Source organism: Rousettus aegyptiacus, unplaced genomic scaffold (genome assembly GCF_014176215.1).
Source record: "Rousettus aegyptiacus isolate mRouAeg1 unplaced genomic scaffold, mRouAeg1.p scaffold_m13_p_3, whole genome shotgun sequence".
Classification (NCBI taxonomy): Eukaryota; Metazoa; Chordata; class Mammalia; order Chiroptera; family Pteropodidae; genus Rousettus; species Rousettus aegyptiacus.
The window spans coordinates 30947640-30967282 of record NW_023416306.1 but is presented as its reverse complement, the minus strand read 5'-3'; the positions used below and the strand labels follow the sequence as shown (position 1 = coordinate 30967282).

General features: G+C 52.2%; 2 protein-coding genes across 2 annotated transcripts in view; one reads left to right on the top strand and one right to left on the bottom strand.

Annotated features, from left to right (window-relative positions):
* Window positions 1-18041, top strand: part of DNAI1 (dynein axonemal intermediate chain 1) — a 59049-nt gene extending 41008 nt beyond the window's left edge. Inside the window, exons 13-20 of the mRNA XM_036239021.1 lie at window positions 4286-4533; window positions 9157-9246; window positions 9380-9467; window positions 10095-10174; window positions 11382-11530; window positions 11645-11744; window positions 13926-14111; window positions 17117-18041. Of these exons, the coding sequence (XP_036094914.1) occupies window positions 4286-4533; window positions 9157-9246; window positions 9380-9467; window positions 10095-10174; window positions 11382-11530; window positions 11645-11744; window positions 13926-14111; window positions 17117-17215 (1040 nt within the window). The 3' untranslated portion in view covers window positions 17216-18041. The remainder of the gene's footprint in view (window positions 1-4285; window positions 4534-9156; window positions 9247-9379; window positions 9468-10094; window positions 10175-11381; window positions 11531-11644; window positions 11745-13925; window positions 14112-17116) is intronic.
* On the bottom strand, window positions 17461-19492 carry ENHO (energy homeostasis associated). The gene is made up of 2 exons (XM_016130368.2): window positions 19291-19492; window positions 17461-18267 (listed from the first exon to the last, which is right to left on the bottom strand). Exon 2 carries the CDS (start codon window positions 18104-18106, stop codon window positions 17876-17878), a length of 231 nt encoding a protein of 76 aa, XP_015985854.1. The 5' UTR covers window positions 18107-18267; window positions 19291-19492; the 3' UTR covers window positions 17461-17875.
* Window positions 19493-19643: the final 151 nt, after the last annotated feature.

The following is a 19643-nucleotide window of genomic DNA, read 5'->3' as shown; positions in this document are numbered from 1 at the left end:
GATTCTCTGATCCAGCCAAATAAGACTTTAGCAGGGGTAGCTATATACCCTAGGAAGGATGGGAGCCAATCCCCTATTTTGGGGACAAGGAAAGTTACTTGGAGCCAGGCCAGGAGCAAGCAGGTAGGAAAAAGGGAGTCCATACAATTGCCCGCAACAGCACAGAAGCATTCACATCTGCCTTGCCTCTTGGGCTGCTGGGTGCCAGGCAGTAAGCACGCCAGGCTGTAGACAGGGCAGAGACTGGGTGCTCCCCGGGACCAGGCTCCGTATTCCTAGCAGAGCTAAGACAGAGGCTGTCAGCAGGTGAAAACAGATGGAGGAACACTGGAGGGCAAAGGGAGCTAGTCCAGGAAAAGGGGCAAAGCTGGGGCGCAATTATCTCAGCCTGCTGCACTCGAGGAGTCCTTTCTAGCCCATTAGCCATTTCATGGCAGGGGAATAGAGACTCCTCGCGGTCTGTTGAGAAAGATAGTGGAACAGATCTTAGAAACTCTGTGTGGTCCTTGACTAGCTATCACATAGGAGATGGGGAGGAAGCGTCCAGCTCTTGAGGGAGCACCCTCAAAAGAGCCAAAATCAGGCCCCGAGTCCCACCACATCCCAGCCTGTCCCTGAGCCTGCCTAGGCCAGAGATACACTTGTAAGGATTTAAATCTTTCCTGATCATTTATTTGTCAGCTTTACTAATTAAGCAGTGTTAATTTCATTTACTGAAAATGGAAATTCATCCACCTCATTTCTCCCTGTTCATCCTCTACACACAAAATCCATCACTCCCCTGCTGCAGGCTGCGTAAAATTTACAGGACTAATTATGTTGTCAGGTCTCTTTGTAAATACAGTCCATAAAGGCCACTGTGCTCTCCAGCTTGTAGTGCAAGGGCATTCCTGTTGTTACTTTAATTACTGGTTAGTTATTTAGGTTCTCAAATGTTTGCCTCATTTTCCCTAAATCAAATTAAATGTCCCGCTTGATGTATTCTGTCTCCAAGGCCTTGCTCTTACTTCCCACGCTGTTTAAATATGACTTCTAATTGGATGAGAGTACTTGGAAAAGCCCGGCTGCCTGGGAGGCTGAGCTCAGCCTGGCACCTTGGCCTCTGGGCCATGCTGAGGGTTTGGGACCCTCTAGCACCGATGCCCTTCCTTGTGGCAGCCGTCGGCTGGTCCTCTGCTTCTGGGAGCTATGAAAACCCTAACCCAATGGGCATTTCTGTTCCTGGAGTCCAAGGTGGCAGGGCTGAGGTGTGGGAAACTGGAGGAAGGTTTTATTATTGTCATCAGAAGAGCCAGGGATCATTGCATCCCTCCCCCTGACTTCTAAAAAGACTGCTTCCAAACCATCCCAGGAAAAGGTACCATCTATGGGGGCATCTCCCTCTGATTCCTAAAAGTAGGGTTTGGGTCAGCCTTCCCTGAATGCCTACAAATTTAATGTCCTATGACTGCTATAATAAATGACAATAAACACAATGGCTTAACACAATACAAATTTATTATCATATAATTCAGAAGTCTAAAATGGGTTTCACTGAACAAGAATTAGGGATCAGCAGTGTTTTATTCCTTCTGGAGGCTCCACGGGAACATCCATTTCTTTGCCTTTTCCTGCTTCTAGAGGCTGCTCACATTCCATGGCTTGTGGCTCCTTTCCAGCTAGCAATTGCATCATTCTGACATCTGTTTCTGTTGTCATATCTCCTTCTCTGACTCTCCTCCCTTTCTCTTTCTTTTATAAGAACTCCTGTGATTACATTGGGTCTATCCAGATAATCCAGGGTAATCTCCCTATCTCAAAGTCTTTAGCTTAATCGCATCTGCAAAATCCCTTTTGCCGTGCTGAGTAACATATTTATGGCTTTTAGGAATTAGGACGTGGACATCTTGTTGGGGGTCATTATTCGCCCTACCGAGCCCCCCTCCATGTGCCTCTTGCATGACTTAATAAAGGGAGCCATTAGATAGCCGCCGCCTTAGAGTTTGCCCTGCACATTTGGGATGTCACAGTAAGAGAGGAGGAGGCCTGCTGTCTGAGGCTGGCTTAGTATGGTTGTCTCCGCAGCGTGGCATCTGCTTCCCTGTGACCACAGAGCTGGCTTTAGCCTGATGCTCCAACATACCCTGTGCCTGCCTGGCCCTCCCTGAATCCTGAGCAAGAGCCCAGGCTTCTCCTGACAGCCAGATTCTCCAAAATGGCCCTCTATAATCTAGAGCTGTTACTTGTAGGGCAGGGGTAGAGCTGGAGGGCTAAGGCTCCCGCTGATGGTTGCCAATTCAAGAAGACATCTATCCATGTTCCTTACTGGGTGCTACTCTGCCAGGGTCCTAGCAGAGGGAGCTCTAGGCAGCAAGAGGTCTACTATGGAATTAAGCTACCCCTCCCCTGAGACTCTGGCTTTCTGAGAACTTTCAGATCAGGCTCTAGGAGGTAGTTGATTCTCCTCCTCTAGACCTTGTGGATCATTGAAGGTCAGAGTCGGGATGGCCTTAGAGATTATCTAGCAGAGCAGTGTTAGCAGGAGGCAACTTTCCTACTGAAGAGAGCAAGCCTGATGAGCTACAGGAGGCCATGCTCACTTCATTCGTTGTTGAGCTAAGGACGAAACCTTAGGACCACCTGTAATAATGAGATATAGGTAAAGGAGCTCCTCAAGGGTACACTCACAGAGAGGAGGCTGAATGGTCTGGAAGGCTTCCTGGAGAAGGGCAAAAGTAGAAAGTGGAGTAGAGGAGCTAAGGCCAGCTCAGTTTCCCTTTCTCCTTTCCCTGCCTCAGGGTCTTAGACCTGGTGGTTTTTTTCTCTGTCTCTCTGTCTTTCTGTCTTTTTTTTTCTCTCTCTCTCTCTCTCTCCCTCTCTCTCCCTCTCTCCTTCTGCCCCCTTTTCTCTTCTCCCCCTCCATTCCCTACCCTGCTCTTTTCTCCCTCTTTCCCTTCCTCTATTTCTCCTTCCCCTCTACCACATATACTTGTCCCTGCCAAGGTCCGGCCCAGGGGGAGGCCCAGATCAGGTGCTCAGGATTTGCGTGATAAACAAAAAGAGCTACCAGTGACTGTAACACTGCCTACTTGAAGCCCTTCATGATCTGGTGGGTGGGAAAGAGGCTCCCCTCAGCCAACTGAAGAGCTCTCCCTTGTAAAGTGAGCCCTCCAGGCCCACCCTGGAGCCCCACAGGTGAGGTGCTGCTTCCCACCCCCACCTCAAGGCCAGCTCCCTACTGGCTTTGAGATATCACCAGGCACAGGGTGACTCAGTTTAGTTCTGGGGGATCTGGAGGGACCCCGGCTCCCTCTCTTTGTGAGAGGCTCACTTTCCCCAGAGCAGAAGCATTTTCCACACTGACCACCATGTCGAGGTGAGGGCCCTCATCTCAGCTGAAAGGCTACCTTGGCATAGGGTCCCCAAGATGGGGGTCTGCTCTAGCCTTCCACCTCTCCAGGTCTGGCTCTTCTGAGTTTGGGAAGGATCCTGGGCTGGTGGCAGGAAAGCTGGACTTGAGGGCTGGGACTGGATTCTGTTCAGTGACAGCATTAAGATGGGTACCAAGTGTGCAGAGAATGAGAGTTGGAGGCATTCTGTTGACATGGGGCAAGACCAGAGAGGAACCTCTGCTGAGGGATTCACTGCTGATCGCCAAAAGCTGTGCCCAAGCCGGAAGGATGGCACAGTGGCCTGTGATACTCCAACTGGCTGGCCTGGGACTTCTTGATTCTGGGAACATCACTATAGCTAGAGCTCAGGCTGCAACTGGGGATTCTGAGGCCAGAGGGTATGGGAAGATGCCCCAATGTGGCAAGTTTGGGTCTCATGTAGACAACTCTGTGTTATTCCAAACTGAACCCCTTGCCTGGTGGGCAGGGAGGCACATAGGTATTATGCAGGTGTTTAAGGACAGCAACCTGCTCCTGAGTGGGATATCTGAGCTCTCTCTGAGGATCCTGCTCCTTCTCAAGCCCACACACATTCTGCACTTAGCATCTCCCTTAGCCTGCATCCCCCTTTCCTGTACTTCAGGAGGGATAAGGAGAATGACAGTCAGTCCCTCAGATAAACTTGGTCACCTTTACTGATTGTTGGATCCTCCCATGAACTCCGAGAATGGGTAGGTCAGGTCTCATGATCCTATTTCACAGATGGAGAGGATGAAGCTAGAGAGGAAGCCCACACACTCCAGCAGAGGCAGAGCAGGGCAGGGCTTGTCCATCTGGTAGGGAAGGGGCACAAGGGGCTTCCCAGCAGGGTAGCTGGATTCTCCAGCCACAGAGGGCCGTCTTCCTTGGGGCAGATGACTTCATGAAGCAGAGCCGGGGCATGCTGCTGCTCTACAGCATGAAGAACCCCAGCTTCCCTGAATACATCTTCAGCAGTGACAGCGGCATCATGTGTCTCGACATGCATGTGGACCATCCCTACCTGGTGGCGGTAGGCCACTACGATGGCAACGTGGCCATTTATAACCTCAAGAAGCCCCACTCCCAGCCTGCCTTCCGCAGCTCAGCCAAGTCTGGCAAGCACACGGACCCTGTGTGGCAGGTCAGCTTTGAACCAGCAGGGGAGACTTGGGTATGGATGAGTAATGTGTGGGCCTGGGAGGCACTGGAGAAGGGACTTTGGGGAGGAGAGGGCCACAAGCATGGGGATGGTAATGACAGGTACCAGGTTAGGGGCCAAGGAGCTGGGTGAGAGAAAGGCAGAAGGTGAGACTCAGGAGGTAAGAGGGTCTGCAGTAAGAACTGGGTTGCTGCCCCAGAGTTCCCATCAGAAAGGAATTAGGGATCTTTTAGGTGTGGTGATCAGTGACCCTCAGCCAGTGGCTGGAAGCCTCCAGGGCTCGATGGGCCTCTGCTGAGTATGTCAAGGGCTCCAGTCCCCTGCATATGGGCTTCTTCAACTCCGCATAGGGCTCTCCTCTGCATCTGGGCTAGATTTGGGGGAACTCTCAGACAGGGGCAGGTGCTGCTGGTTGTCCATCCTCTGGGTAGGACTATAAGACTTGGTTGGTGAGGTCTGGCCTAAGATGTCTCTGTAGCACCCCTCTTCTCCAGACGGACATAGAATGAGACCATCCCCTGGACATCGGGGCTAGATTTCACCCTGTCTCCCATCTTACTGCATTGGGAGTGGATTTCACAGTCTCACTCTCAATGGATCTCATATCTCCAGCTTTGCAGGCCTTTCCTCACTGTGTTTCAAAGTTCCCCTTCCTTCTGAGGCTATGTGCCCTTACCCTATAGGCAAGTCTGGGAGAATCTAAGGATAGATTTCTGCCTCAAGTTACCCAAGGCCTCTGGGCTCATCAGGCAGTGCTAGGACTCTGTCTAATCATCTTCTTCTGCCCCCTGCCCTGACACAGTCTGCAGTCAGGCTCTGCATCCTTGCCTCTTCTGGCCCTGAGTTCTAAGTCATATGGACACCTGCCCCAGGTACTGGCTCTCAGCTCCCAGGCAGGCCTGAGCAGAGGGAGGACTGTCCAGGTACAAGGGACATGGTGCTCCCTGAGCTTCATTCTCTACTCAGAGCCAGGGCAGAGGGAGGCACACCTTCCACTAAACATCCGCCCCGCTACTCTCCACCAAAGTAGGGGCCAGAGCTTGCAGCCTCAGGAGTTCTTTCCACTAAAAAACCTACCTCCCAATTCATCGCCTCCAGGCACATAGAGGTCTTTAGACTTGGAGTAAAATGTCTGCAGGGATTTTAGAGCCCAGAGAGAGGAGAAAAGTGCTCCTTTGACAGAACTGAATGAGCATCAGCCCCTCCCCTGCTCTCAAACAGTCCAGGGCCAAGCATGGAGCATCTCCGGTTGGCCTGAACATCCTACTTGAGCCCAGGAGAGGGTGAGGGGCCCTGGCCAACCACCCTGCTCCCACTCTGCTGTGATCTCTAAATCAAATAGCAGGTTTGGGGAAATAAATGGAGCATGTAGAAGACACATTTTCCCTTTTACTGGGCGGGCGCCAGGGAGACTGGAACCCATATGGACAAGGGTGGCCTTCTGTTCTTCCACCATCCTGTCAGGAAAACAGGGCTACTGCCTTTGCAAAACCAAGACTCAGAGTTCTTGGCTGTAATCGTGGCTTGGGACATGGGAGGGGCCTGCCTGTCTCTCACTTGTTTACTCACTTCCTTTTCCCTTCTTTCCCTCTCATTTCCTGCCCCTCTTCCTCATTCACTCATTTATGTATCCATTCAGTAACTCCTTTCTGTTTGCTCCTCTGGGAGCTGAGGATGCTTAAGGGCTTGGTCTCTGGAGATTCTAGTGGGGAGATAACCACAGCCAGAGGCTGAGCAGGACATGACAGTACTCAATGGGCTACAGAGGGCACTGAGGAGAGGGGTGCTCAGATCGTCTGGGATGGAGAGCAGGGCCAGAAGGGCCAGAGAGGTCTTTCTAGAGAAAACAATGTCAGAGATGAATTGTGAGGGGTGAGAAAGTATTAGATGAAGAAGCACAGAGGGGTCACAGGTACAAAGACACAGGGCATCCAACAGGTCGGCCTGCTGGGAAACAACTCATTGTTTGGCTCATGTAGTGTGAGAGACGGGGAGAGGGAACAAGACCTGAGAAAAAACATAGGCACCTACTTGTGAATGTGCTTCTTTAGCAAGTAAGAGGCTTAGACTTTGTAGGTGGGTGGTTTCAAATGAAGTGTTCATACAGAAGCCCAGTGTGTTAAAAAGATGAGAGAGGGGCTGCTCTGGTAGGATCAGGGTCCTTGTCTGAGGGTCCCCTGTTATCACTCTCCCTGTAGCCTGAGGTACTTTCCCAAGGCTCCTAAATTCTCCCCCAGCATAGTTTGAAAATCACTGCCCAACCATCAGAGGGTTTGGGGCAAAGGAGTAACACAGTCACGACTGTGTCTTAAAGACCTCCTCTGGCTATAGCATGAGAAATCTTGAAGCCTGAGCTAGAGCAGGGACGTGGAGGGAAATGAGAAGATAGGGTCCAGAGCTGTCGAGGCAGTAAAATCAGTGGAAAGAAACGACTGATCGGATATGGGAAGAGGGAAGACCTCTTGACACTGCCTGAGACTCTGGTTTGTGGTACCTGCAGAAGTGGGAAACGCAGAAGGGGTTTGGCCAGAAGTTAATATAAGAAGCCAAAGGAGGTGTCCTACAGGCTGTTGGCCATATGAGCCTGAAGCTTGAAGGACAGCCAGGCTGATGAATGAGACAGAAGAGACATCAGAGTCTGTGTCCTTCTCAAAGGGACTGTATCTCAGGGAGACCAACGAGGTTGTTTTGGATCTCAAATGCTAGGCTAGGGCAGACGGACTTTGTTCTGTTGGCAGCGGGGAGCCATGGAAGGTTTTGGAGCCAGAGAGAGAACTGTCTGTTCAAAGAGGACGAGGTTCCCATCTCATGGCACAGGCTATTTCCCCCGGGAGCCTGCCTGTTCAGGCCTCACTGTGACAACACTCTGCTGGATGTTTGTGTGTGTGTGTGTGTGTGTGTGTGTGTGTGTGTCCATGTCTGTGTCTGTGTCTGTGTCTGTGTGTTCTGTGCAACACTGGGGAAAGTGGCAAGAAAGATAATGAGTAGAAACTGGGGTCAAGCAGGCCTGCCCTAATCAGATAAGGCAGAAGAGAAGGAATGGGTTAAGCAGCCTGTTTACCACCTGTACCCCTCGCTATTTATTTTACCCTCCCACTTCCACCCCAAGATCATATATGTGACTTGCACACAGTTACACATGTACACACTCATGCAAATGTACACCCCAGCCCCTATTAGGCATCAGGCTGCTAAGTGGGGTGTGAAATACAATTTCCATGCATACTGGTGGCTGCTCATTAAACAGGTCCCTTTGCGGCTTCCGAGCGCCTCTTAGAGCTTGGCCTTTAACACACACACACACACACACACACACACACACGCAGACACACACACACACACACACACACACACATCTCTTTCCCCCATTTAAAGGGACTACCTTTACCCAGAAGGGGAAATGCTTTCAGCATCAAGGCCAACTCTGATTTGTGTCTCACAGATTCTGTGGAGTTCTAGGCCCCCCAGGGAAAGCACGAAAGAGCCAGTGGCCCAGGCAGGCCCAGGCAGGACTCAGCTGCCCTCCTGCAGCTCTGATCTACCAGGCCTGGGCGGTGGTTGGGGAGGGACAACACCTTCTTCCTTCCCCACCTCCCACAGTACCCCTCCAAAGCCATAGTGACAGCTGTGGTTACAGGCAGGGGCACTGAGTTCCTGTCCTCCCTCACTGGGCCTCTGCTTGTGCAGGGGACAGTGGTCCCTGCATGGGAGGTATGGAGGGAGCAGGAGGTTGGAAAGCTATAGGCACCCAGTCCCTCCCCAGCTTTCTGGGACATGGCTTGGCCCAGCCTCCACATCTGGCAACAGAAACTTGAGCCTCAAGCATGTCATCTTCATAAGACAACAGCTCTGTCTCCAAAACACTTTCCCATATGTTTGCTTTCAGCCCTGAGAAGTTGGGTGGGGCAGGATTATTAACCCCAATTTGCAGATAGAGAAATGCAGCTCAAATCTGAGATTTGGGAGATATATTCTGGGAGCAGGAGCTCGTGGTGAACTGAAGGTGGGAACAGAGGAGAAGCTGACTAGAGAAAGGTTAAGCCTGGAAGAGGAGTTTGGGGAGGGGGTAAGCAGAGAAAAGGCCCCTGTGGAGCCTTGGCACCCCAATTCTTAGGATGATGGTGATAACTAGCTAACATTTATTGAATATAATATATGCAGTGTTCTGACCTAAGGGCCTTACATTTATCTTCTAATTTATTCTTTACAACAAATTTGTGCTATTATGGTTCCTGTTTTATCAATGAGGAATCTGGTTGATAGGCCCTGTCCTTTCCAGGCCCTGTCTATATAAAGGATTGAATCCAACCCAGGGAGGAACTGGGCACCTCCACTTGCCAACCCAGTGGATTAGGGCAGTGCTTGGACTTGGCACTGTTGCCCCAGGATGGTCAGGACAAGAGAGATGAGAGAGACGGAGATGGATGGAAGGAAGGGGAAAGGGAAGCAGGGAAGGAGGAACAATTGCGGGACTCTGGAAAATGGGCTTCCAGAACTTGCTTCTGAACCTCAGATGAGTTCTTTAGGGATCCCTCCTCAGCTCGCAGTCCTAACTCAACGCCCTAGCAGGGTCCCAAAGCTCACAGTTTGGGATGTTTCATTCAGGTCAAGTGGCAGAAGGATGACATGGACAACAACCTTAACTTCTTCTCTGTGTCATCTGATGGCAGGATCGTGTCTTGGACGCTTGTGAAGGTGCCTGTTTCCCAGAAAAGGTTGTGCAGGGGTGGGTGGGGAGGGGGGTGCTAAATGGAAAAGGGACCCTCCCCCCCAACTCTGCTGATCCAGCCCAAGGCCTGTGCCCTCCCCCATCCCTCTGTGACTGCAGAGCGAGCTGGTTCACACAGATGTCATCAAACTGAAGGTAGAGAGCAGCTCCACGGAAGGCCTGGAGGGACTGCAGCTGCACACAATGGGTAGGAGCCCCAGCTCACTCACATCCAGTCCTGGCCACAGCACTCGGGCCCCCGGAGGGTCAGTGATGGTTGCCCTCCCCATTACTGAGCACTGTCTTCTCCACCTGTACTGAAGCCAGGACTGGAGGTAATGGGAAACCCTGGGGCCTTGTCTGCCTAGCTCTTGGCTATTTGCAGACCCTTGCTGTTTATGCAGGTCCTGTTTCTGTTTTCAGGCCCTATTCCTGTTTATGCAGATCAGGTGCTGTTATGCAGATCAAACCCTGTTTATGCAGATCAGGCCCCTGTTTACCCAGATCCTGTCCCTGTTTACTCAACTCCTACCTTGTTTATGCAGTCTATATCCCTGTTTGCACAGAGCTCGTCCCTGTTTGCAGACCCTGTCCCTGTTTACTCTGACCCTGACCCTGTTAACTCAGTCTCTGCCTTGTTTACCCAGGCACCATTCCTGTCTGCAGAAGCCCTGCCCTTTGCAGCGTCCCAACTGCCTGGGCCAAGCAGCAGTCCAGAGGGCAGTCTGTTCGCCTGACTAGCCCCAGCTCTCACAGGGGCCTGCTGTGGAGGGGAGGTGCTGGAAGCCTCCTGCCCAGAACCTGGCTAAGACTGCTTGCTCCCTCTTCTCCTAAGGTTGTGGCACTGCCTTTGACTTCCACAAAGAGATCGACTACATGTTTCTAGTGGGCACGGAGGAGGGAAAAATCTACAAGGTGAGGCAGTGCGCCCCCTTTGCCAGCTCCTTAATAGGGTGGCTTAGACCCTGGAGTTTATCATTCTCAGCAGACCCTATTCTGATAGATCTTAATGCTCGTCAGTTCTAGAAGCCTTCTGGGGGGAAGAGAATGTTTTTCTTGAGCTGATTGGGTGGCAGGAGGAGGGGCCGACTGCAGGAAAGGGGATAAAGTATTTGGAGGGTGACTTTAGTCCAGCCCAGGCATTTTCCCATCTGGGTCATCCCTCCCTCCCTTCTCTCTCTTCCCGGGAATGGGGAGGGTAGATTTGGGAGTGGAGGTCGGAGATTTGGAACATTCTGGGAGGATTTCCTGGAGGAGAACTGAACGTGAGCTGAGCTGTGAAGTCTAGGCAACAGGAAAATTTATCTCAGAATATCTGGTGTGTCCCAACAGGCAAGATGGAACTTTATGGCCAGTTTCTGCAAGGTTTCAGTGTTAGTAGGTGAACATCCTTCTGAACCTCTCCATCCATCTAGAAATAGCTCTATTGCAAGCTTTTCTTAGGCTTAGAGACTCAGAATGTTAATTACAGGCAGCTTCCCGGGAGCCCCTGAGGCCCAGCCAGAGCTGGACTGAATGCAAAAGAGGTCCCCACCCCCTCTCTATCCATCCCAATGTTGGCCCAGGAGAGGCTGGGGGAAGACTAATCTGTCACTTCTCCAGGACAGGAGTGGGAAGGGTACTCTGGTCGGGGCAAGAAACTGAATAGGAAATCATGACCATGGGAGTTACTTCTGGCTCTGCACCGTCTCTTACCTGGGCAAAGTGGGAGGTTTATCACTGTTGCAAAGATTCTGTCTGTGGGCTGTGGGTGGAACCAGGGGTCCGTCTGTCTGTGGCTTGGACACAGGCTAGGCCACACACCTTACCCAGGACCCCCAGAACTACTCTGTTTTGGCAGCATGGGGGAGACTATAGCACTTTCCTTCACCCTCCAGGAAGGCTCCTCTGCCCACCCCAACCCCCCACCCCTTAAGCCCCTCCTTTCTCTCTGGGTATGTTGTGGGAGAGAAGAACAGTCAGCATCTTGGCTCCAGTTCAGCTATGACAGTGATGTGGGGTGAGGACAGAAGAGGAGTCTTAGATTCTGATCCTCCAGGGTCCCCAAGGGAAGTGGTGGCTGCTGCCCTCTTTTCTCACTCCTGAGCCCTGATCCCTCTCCCAACCTCCACCTCCACCCCAGTGTTCTAAGTCCTACTCTAGCCAATTCCTCGACACCTATGATGCCCACAACATGGCGGTGGATGCTGTGTCCTGGAACCCATACCACACCAAGGTCTTCATGTCATGCAGCTCCGACTGGACAGTGAAGATCTGGGACCACACCATCAAGTGAGGGGCCTGCCCCTGGCTCTGCCCTCCCTCAGGCCCCACCCTGGCTGGGGCTTGTGGGCTCTGGCACTGCAAACCCTCTGTCATAAACTTTCTACCCCTCTACCACTACAGGACCCCAATGTTCATCTATGATCTAAATTCAGCCGTGGGAGATGTGGCCTGGGCACCATACTCTTCTACTGTGTTTGCAGCAGTCACCACCAATGGGAAAGTGAGTGCCCCCTTCTTGACCCTGCTGAGCCACCAGTGGAGGTAGGATGAGGTATCTCAGGGTGTTTGTCATGGAGAGCCCACTCTGTGCCCAGGTCAGGTAGAAGCAAGAACGTAAGGACTGTGTATTCTCAAGGACCAGGCCATGCAGGGCCCTGTCAAAAGAGGAACTGTTCATCCATGAGGCCTCAGGGAGAGAATGGCGCTTTTTGTCTTGAAGGAGAGGGCATTCTGGGGGATGAAGTGCCATGAGGAGCAGTTATCTTCTCTGAGTCCCCTGGGGTGGAAGCCACAGGGGAGCAGGTGCCAGCTTGATAGAAAAACTAATGAGTCAGATTTGGTCTGTGATTGAAATAGTGTCTAAAAGGTGGTGAAGTCCCCAGCCCCGGACATGTGCAACTTGAGTCTGAGAAGGGGAGATGGGAGGGGTCTGTTCAACACTGAGAATCAATAAAAGCTCAGCAAAAAATATTTTGTAAGACAATTCTTAGGTGCAAACCCATTTTCCTTATGTACTTTGATATAAACTGAGAGATAACTATGCAAGGAAAGAATATAGTGATTAAAGCATCACATTAAAGTCAGTCATCTATTTCCTGAACAGATGTTTGCTAAGGGCCAACTGTGGCACCCAGCTCCAGGCTGGGCCTGGTGATGCAGGTCCCTGCTCTCCTGGAGCTTATATTCTTGTGAGGGGAAAGGGACAGAAAGCAACAACAAAATTCCCGTAGTGTTAGTGCTAGGCATAAATTAAAAGAGAACATGTGGTGTATACAACCGTTCATAGCAGCTTTATTCCTAATGCCAAGAAGTGGAAACTACCCAAATGCCCTTCAATTGATGAATAAACAAAATGTAGTATATCCAAAAGGACTAGTATTTAGCAATAACAAGGAATGAAAAACTGATAGATGCTACAGCATGGATAATTTGAAAACATGCTTAGTGTAAGAATAGTGTAAGAATTCCAGTCACAAAGACCACACATTATATGATTTTATTTATAGTTGACTAAATAGGCAAATCTATGGAGACAGAGAGTAGTTGTGGTTGCCTAGGGCCAAGTGGATTGGGAGAAAAAGGAGAATGACTGCTAATGGGGACGGGTTCTTTTTGGGGTGATGAAAATGTTTTAAAATTTTTTGTGGTAATGGTTGCACAACTGAATATACTAAAAACCAAGAATTGTAAAAAATAAAATAAAATAAAATAATTGTGTACTTTAAATTAGTGAATTATATCTTAATAAAACTTATATTCAAAGAAGAAAGAGAATAGTGTAAAAAGAAGGACTGGGTGATCTCTTAAAGGGGTCCGGGAAAGCTTCCTTGAAAAGGTGATATTCAAACCGAGAGTTAAATGACAATGACAAGAAAGAGCCAGGCATGTGAAGATGACCGCCTTTGGGTATTCCACAGAGCCTGAGGTGAAAACTGAGCTTGAGTTTAAGGATTAGGTAGGCAAGTTCGCCTGGAGTCCAGTGAGCAAAGGGGATAGAGCGGATAGAGCACGAGATGAGAGTGGGGAATCTAGATTTTACGTATGGTGTGGAGGGAGACTATTGGAGGAGTTTAGAGTTTTTAAAGGTATATCTAGCTGTTGCATGGAGGATGGATTGTAGAAGGGCAAGAGTGGAAGCAGGGAGACCAGTTAAGATACTGCCATAGTGGTCCAGGCAAGAGTTGCTAATGGTTTAGACTTAGGGTATGATAAAAATAAAAGGAAACATTTGCGGAGCACTTATATGACAAGCACTATCTGAATAATAACTGGTATAAACCCTACCTCTGCTACCTACTAGCAAGTTAGCCTTAAAAGTCTCTCTCTCCTCATTTATAAAATGGAGATGATAATGGAACCTACCTTAGAGTGGTTGTGAGGATTATAATTAGATGAGACAACCATGTAACGTGCTTGCCCAGAGTGTAGTACATAGAAGTGCTCAATAAGTGGTAGCTGCTATTATTGTTAATTCTGCATAGACTTAAATTTTCTCCTAAACTCTTTATTTGTATTTCCTTAACCACAGGAAAAACATAAACAAATCCCCTCTCTCACTGCCTCCAGCTCCCCTGTGTGAGGCTTCTATCATGGTTCTCCAGAAAGCCCAGGAGTGGTTCCTCTGAGGTGGGGAAAAGGGGCCTCATTAGCCCCAATTGTGCTGACACCCACCTCTCCACAGACCCATGTGTTTGACCTGTCCATCAACAAATACGAGGCCATTTGCAATCAGCCTGTGGTGGCCAAAAAGAAGAACAAGATCACTCATGTGCAGTTCAATCCCATCCACCCCATCATCATTGTTGGTGATGACCGTGGGCATGTCACCTGCCTCAAACTCTCACCCAACTTGCGAAAGATGCCGAAGGTACCCTTGGGGAGTTTGGGATGCTAAAAGAAATAGTCTCCAGGGTGGAGGGGCGGGATGGGAGAAAGGGGAAGTGCCAGGGAGTAGCCCCAAGGTTTGTGGCCTGGGAGACCCAGGGTAAGGGTGGTGTCATAACCCAAATGAGGAGCATAGAAGAGGGTTTGTGGGGAGACAATGAAATCAGATAATACCTGAGTTACCTGTGAGGCCCCCAGGTGGAGGAGATATCTAGTGAGGAGGTGACCATATGGGTGAGAAGCCTGGGGGAAAACACATGTGCACCACTGGCTTATTTAGTGTAGACCAGGTCACCCAGGCAGGGGTCTTAAGGCTTAGTCATTGCTTCATTGGCCGGGCTTACATAGGGCTTCAGCTCCAAAGGTCCCTGAGCTGGGAGCTATGGGTCCACACAGGGAAGAAGGAAATGAGCCATGAGGAAGGTAACTAGGTCAGCAGCCAGGCAGCCCTCCTTTTGAGCTCTGGTTTCTTTCTGGGATCCCTAATGATCTGGAGACTCTGCCCAGAGCCCAAGGACCCCAAATACAGGCCATGGGGCCCAGAGCCATGACTTTAAAGTCTGTATCTCAGAGCTCCGATTTAGACTTAATCCAAACCTTAGAATCCACAGCCCAATTTAAAAATCCAGAGCCCAGGAGCCCAGAGACCAGTTCTGCCCACTTGGGTGCTAAATAAAAGAGGAAATGAAATGTGCTTTCTGCCAAATTCTGGGCCAGGATCAAAGCAGGGCCAGGGCTGGGCCAAACTGCCCTGATGACTGTACCTCATAGTTACAATTTGAGACATTTATTTACTGCAGTTTGAGGCAAGGGCAGGGGCCTGTCTCTTCCAACTACTGACACCTGCTTCTCTACACCCCTACCAAGGCAGGGGTCACTGCACCATCTCTCTGGTGTCGGCCTGGACTATTCCATTCCATGGCCATGGAGGCAAGGGCTGGAAGTTTGGCCGGGCCTGTAATTGTAGCCAGCTGGGGGAGGGGGTGGACTTGGCTATAAATACTCAAAAGGCTGCTAAGCGCCTGCAGCTGTGGCCCAGAGGCTGTGGTCTGCTGGGGCTGGGGGTGGGGTGGGGTAGGGTAGGGCTAGGGGGTGGGGTGGGGCGTGGCCTGAGGTTCTTTGTTGAACCCAGCTAGTTGGCCTCAAGTAGGGGGAAGGAGGCAGCACAACTTGTGCAACAGATAAAATCTGCTCTTAATTTAGTGAGGAAAGAGACCCAGGTTTGAGCTGGCAGAGCTGGGCAGCCCTGTTGAGGAGATGATGGACACCCGTTGGGATGGGGTACAGCCATCACATTGTGAGGATGGTAGATCTGGGTGGGAGTCTACTCCATTCACTGACCCAGGTAGGCAAGGCTCTCCCACAGTCAGTCTCAATTCTCTCAGAGCAAGGGTCCGCCATGGGTGGGAGAGCTGGACTCTGTATCTGATGGCCTGTGTCTCTGAGGACCTGAGGACAGGAGTACCTTGGAATTAGAGCACCTGAGCAAGTGACAGCTGCGAGCTGATACTTGAGTAGACTGGGGTTCCTGTGAAATTGCCATCTGACCCTATCAGCAGCCAAGTAATTGGTGCAAATGGAAGTTCCTTGAGCATCCCTCCTGGCCCTCCTCCTGGTGCTGCAGCCTTCCCCACCTTCCCAAGAGGGCTTGGCCACACAGGTTCAACTCCCTACCTAGGGAGCTTCCCATGATTGGTGTCAGAGCTCAGCTTTTCAAAAGCTTTAACTACTGTTTAGATGGGAAACAAGCTCAGAAAGGCAAGGGACTTGCCCAAAGTCATATAGGGGGTTAATGACAAAACTGGAACTAAAAGCCAGGACCTCTACTTCCCAGCGGGTGGGATGAGGCCAAGAAGAGAACGAGTGGGAAGGAAGAGAAAAAGATATCTTTGTCCTCTGCCTTGAAAGTGTAGAGGTGAGCTGGGTAGTGACAAAGGCACTGGGTCCCACGAGGAGCAGAGACAGATTTCAGAGCAGGTGCAGGGGTCACACCAGAAGGAAATATGAGCTTCGCATGGTATCAGCAACCGGGATGAGGCCAGGAAGGGGGCTGCTGGCCCTGTACACTCTCCCACCTCACAGCCCAGGCCAGACCCAGGCTGGGCTCTCAGCAGGCAAGGCTGGGGCAGGTGCCAGTGAGCAGTAAGCACAGGTGGCTGAGAGGGCAGGGGGCTAGGGAGCAGAGGGAAGGCAAGAAATGGCAGCTGCCCATACCCCACTGACTGGACAGAAGGGAGATGGGACTGGTGCTGGTCTGCCAAGGAGCTCTTGGTGCCTATGTGACACACACCCTAATGTCCCAACTCTTTCTCAGGGCCTAGCTTACCAGCTAAAGCATTAGAGTGCTCTGTAGTGGAGGGTGAGGGGTCATAAACTCAGATCTGCTCTTCTGAGGGACAGTCCCAGCCAAGGACATCTAGAATTTCATGGGATATCCATCCCATCTGCCCTCCTGGGTCTTCTGACACCCTCCCCCACTCTGGGCATGTCTGATGCAGCACCCCACTTCCAACCTGACCTGAAAGTATTAAGTTAGAGTACTAAGTGAGGATACCTGTGGCTCTGCCCACATCCTTCTCCCTCTGCAAGAACATACCTCGTAGCTCATAGAACTCATCCAGGGACCCTCCTCAGGGGAGGGTGGTCCCAACAGTTGGAGACCCAACTCTCCCCAGGGTTGCAGCTCCCCCTGGCTAGTTCCTCCTAGCGTCAGTGGGTGGATACCTTTCCCCACTCCTCCCAGTATCAAGACCTTAAATAGATCTGAGGTTCAGAGCCAGAGCTGGATGCTTCTTGCAAGCCTCAGCTAGACCTGTGTCACCTAACCTGAGTTGGGAAAGAATCACGTCGGAGGGTGGGCAGGGATCTAGAACCTAACCAAGGCGGGAGAGGGCAGGTTACAGCTGGGGCTGGCTGGGCAGAGGCTGTAGAAGAGAGGTGGCCCATCCCTCACCTTTCTTCTCCCACATGTATTTCCCTTCTCCCCAGGAGAAGAAGGGGCAGGAAGTGCAGAAGGGACCAGCTGTGGAGATCGCAAAATTGGACAAACTGCTGAACCTGGTGAGGGAAGTGAAACCTAAGGTCTGAGGTCCTGGCCTCAGTCCCAGTCCCATTTCTTGAACCCAGTACTTGTAACCCCTGACCCTGGTATGCAGGCCTAGCCTTGGGACCTAGTCTGTGACCCCACCTATGATCAGGTTCCAGCATCTGCCCTTAGCACTCTGCTTCAGCCCTGGTCCCAGGAATTGGCCCTCAACCATTGTTACCCACTCCTACTTTGCACAAATAAACCTATGTCTGAAAGCCCATAGGAAGAGGAGAGAATCTCAGGGTAGAGCCATAGTTCAATTTATTATCCAGCAAACAGTGGGAGGACCAGAGGAGGGGCCCAGCCTGGACACCCTCCCATTATTGCCATGGATTCCAGTTTGCTTCCCCAACGGAGAGGGCCTAGAAGCGCTCAGCCTAGGAGAGAATGGACCCAGACCCCGGCCCTTGGGATGGAGCAGAGTCCAGATGGCCCTGGCCCTAGCACCAACTCATAAATGCCCACCCCGGGCCTATCTACCTAGGGCCACCAGAGCCCCTCTTGGAGCCAGGCTGGCTAGACTCTGGGCTGCTGGGTCCAGCTCCAGACAGGCTGTACTCCAAGTTCTGGACCCCAGGCCGGCTGGACCCTGGGATCTTGATTCCAGGCTCTAGGTGGGGTGGACTTAGGTCCCAGACTCCAGGCTAGGCCAGGGACCTTCAGGGCTGCAGCAGGTAGCTGCCTTCATGGCTGGGCTTCTGGGGTGGGGGTGCCTTCTCAGGACAGGGGCCAGGGCTGGAGTTGGGACTGGATTCGGAGAGCGAGTCGATGTCAGCAGAGCGGGAGTGGCAGGCCCAGCAGAGAATGACCCAGAGCAGCAGCAGCAAGAAGCCTACAAGGCCGTTGCAGACGATGGCTATGAGGGCCCCCTGGGAGATGGCTGACCCCATGACGGGCAGCACCCTCAGACCAGCACAGATAGCGGGGTTGCCTCGATGGCAAGGCCCATGCCGAGGCAGGACTCTGGTATAGCCGGCCTTCCAAGGAGGCTGTCCTGTCTGCACACTCAATGATTCCTGGACAATGGAGATGTCCACCTGCAGTCCTGAGCCTGTGGGGGGTACAGAGTAAAGGAAAGGGTGGTGAAGAGAAGGGATGGGGTGAAGCCTAGGAGAGGAGTAGAGGAGAGAGAGCCCTCCCACATCTCTGGCTTCCCTGGCAGAGGACTTTGGGTTCCAGCAGGCCCAAATACTCCACAGAGCCAACTCCCACAGGCTCAGGCCTGGCTCTGGGCACCTGGAGGAGGGTGCAGCCACAGTGTGGAAGCTGGAGTAGGCAGCCCATATCTCATTCTCCTTAGAACAGGTGGGCAGGGCCTGGCCCTACCCACCACACTTCCAGACCTCAAAAGCACTGTGAGTGGGTTGGACTGAAGTAGTCCAAGGCCCGGGAGGATGGGGATTGGGATCAGCTTCAGTGTGGCCTGGGTGCCTCCCTCTTCTCAGCACTCCAGCCAGCCAGCCAGCCAGCCCAGGAGACCTCCATGGGCAGCAGCTCACACAGAGGGAACTTTGTGGAGGCCCTGGCAGGCATGTGTAGGTCTGTGTATCCAAGGCTATGTACCTAGGTGTGCCTCTCTGTGGGACTCTCCCTCCAGGTCAGGTGTGTGTCTATGTGTCTCTCACTCTGTCTCTTAGTTCCCTTGCCTGGATGTGTGCCTCTGCCTCTGTATACCCACCTCTATGTTTCTGTAGCTGTCTGTCTGTGTGTCCCCACTCTGAGTGTCTGAGTATGTCTCTTGTGTCTCATTTCCCTCCCAGTCTGTCTCTGTATATCTCTGTATCAGTATCTGCGTGCCTTACTCCCTGTCTCTGTGTGTATGGGTCTCTAATGTCTCTCCCTCTCTTTCTTCATGGCTGTGTGTCCCTCTGTCCCCGTGGAAGTCTCTCTCCCCTGCCCCGTGGGGTCTGTCTCTGTGGTTCTGTGCGTCTCTTTTGTGTCTCTGTCTTTGTGTCTGTCTCTCTTTTTACCCCCCGGCTGTGTCTCTGCGTTTCTATGTGGGTCTATGTCTCTATCTCCATCTCTGGGTCTCTAGTTCCTGGTCCCCGTGCCCGTGGGAGGAGGGCCCTCTTACCTGAGCAGAGCCCGGTGCGCGCCTGCGGGAGGGTCCGGGGCAGCGGGATGCTGGGCGCCGACTGATATTCGGGAGCCTGAGGGCGGGGGGCGGCGGGAGGCGGGCAGGGGCAACGTCCCCTCCCCCGGCCCTCCCCCTCGGCCGCGCAGCCTCCGCCGGCCGCTCCCGCCGCGGCGCGACCGGGGCGGCCTCTGCCGCGGGCGGTCTGCGGCGAGCGGGCACCTCCTCCCCCTGGGGCGGCGCCTCCTCCGCGGCCCCCGCCGCTCGATCGCTCGCTCGCTCGCTGGCTCGGCGGCGCTCGAGCGGCGGCGGCGGCGGCCGGGACTCGGGGTTCGGCTGGGCTCGGCTGCGTT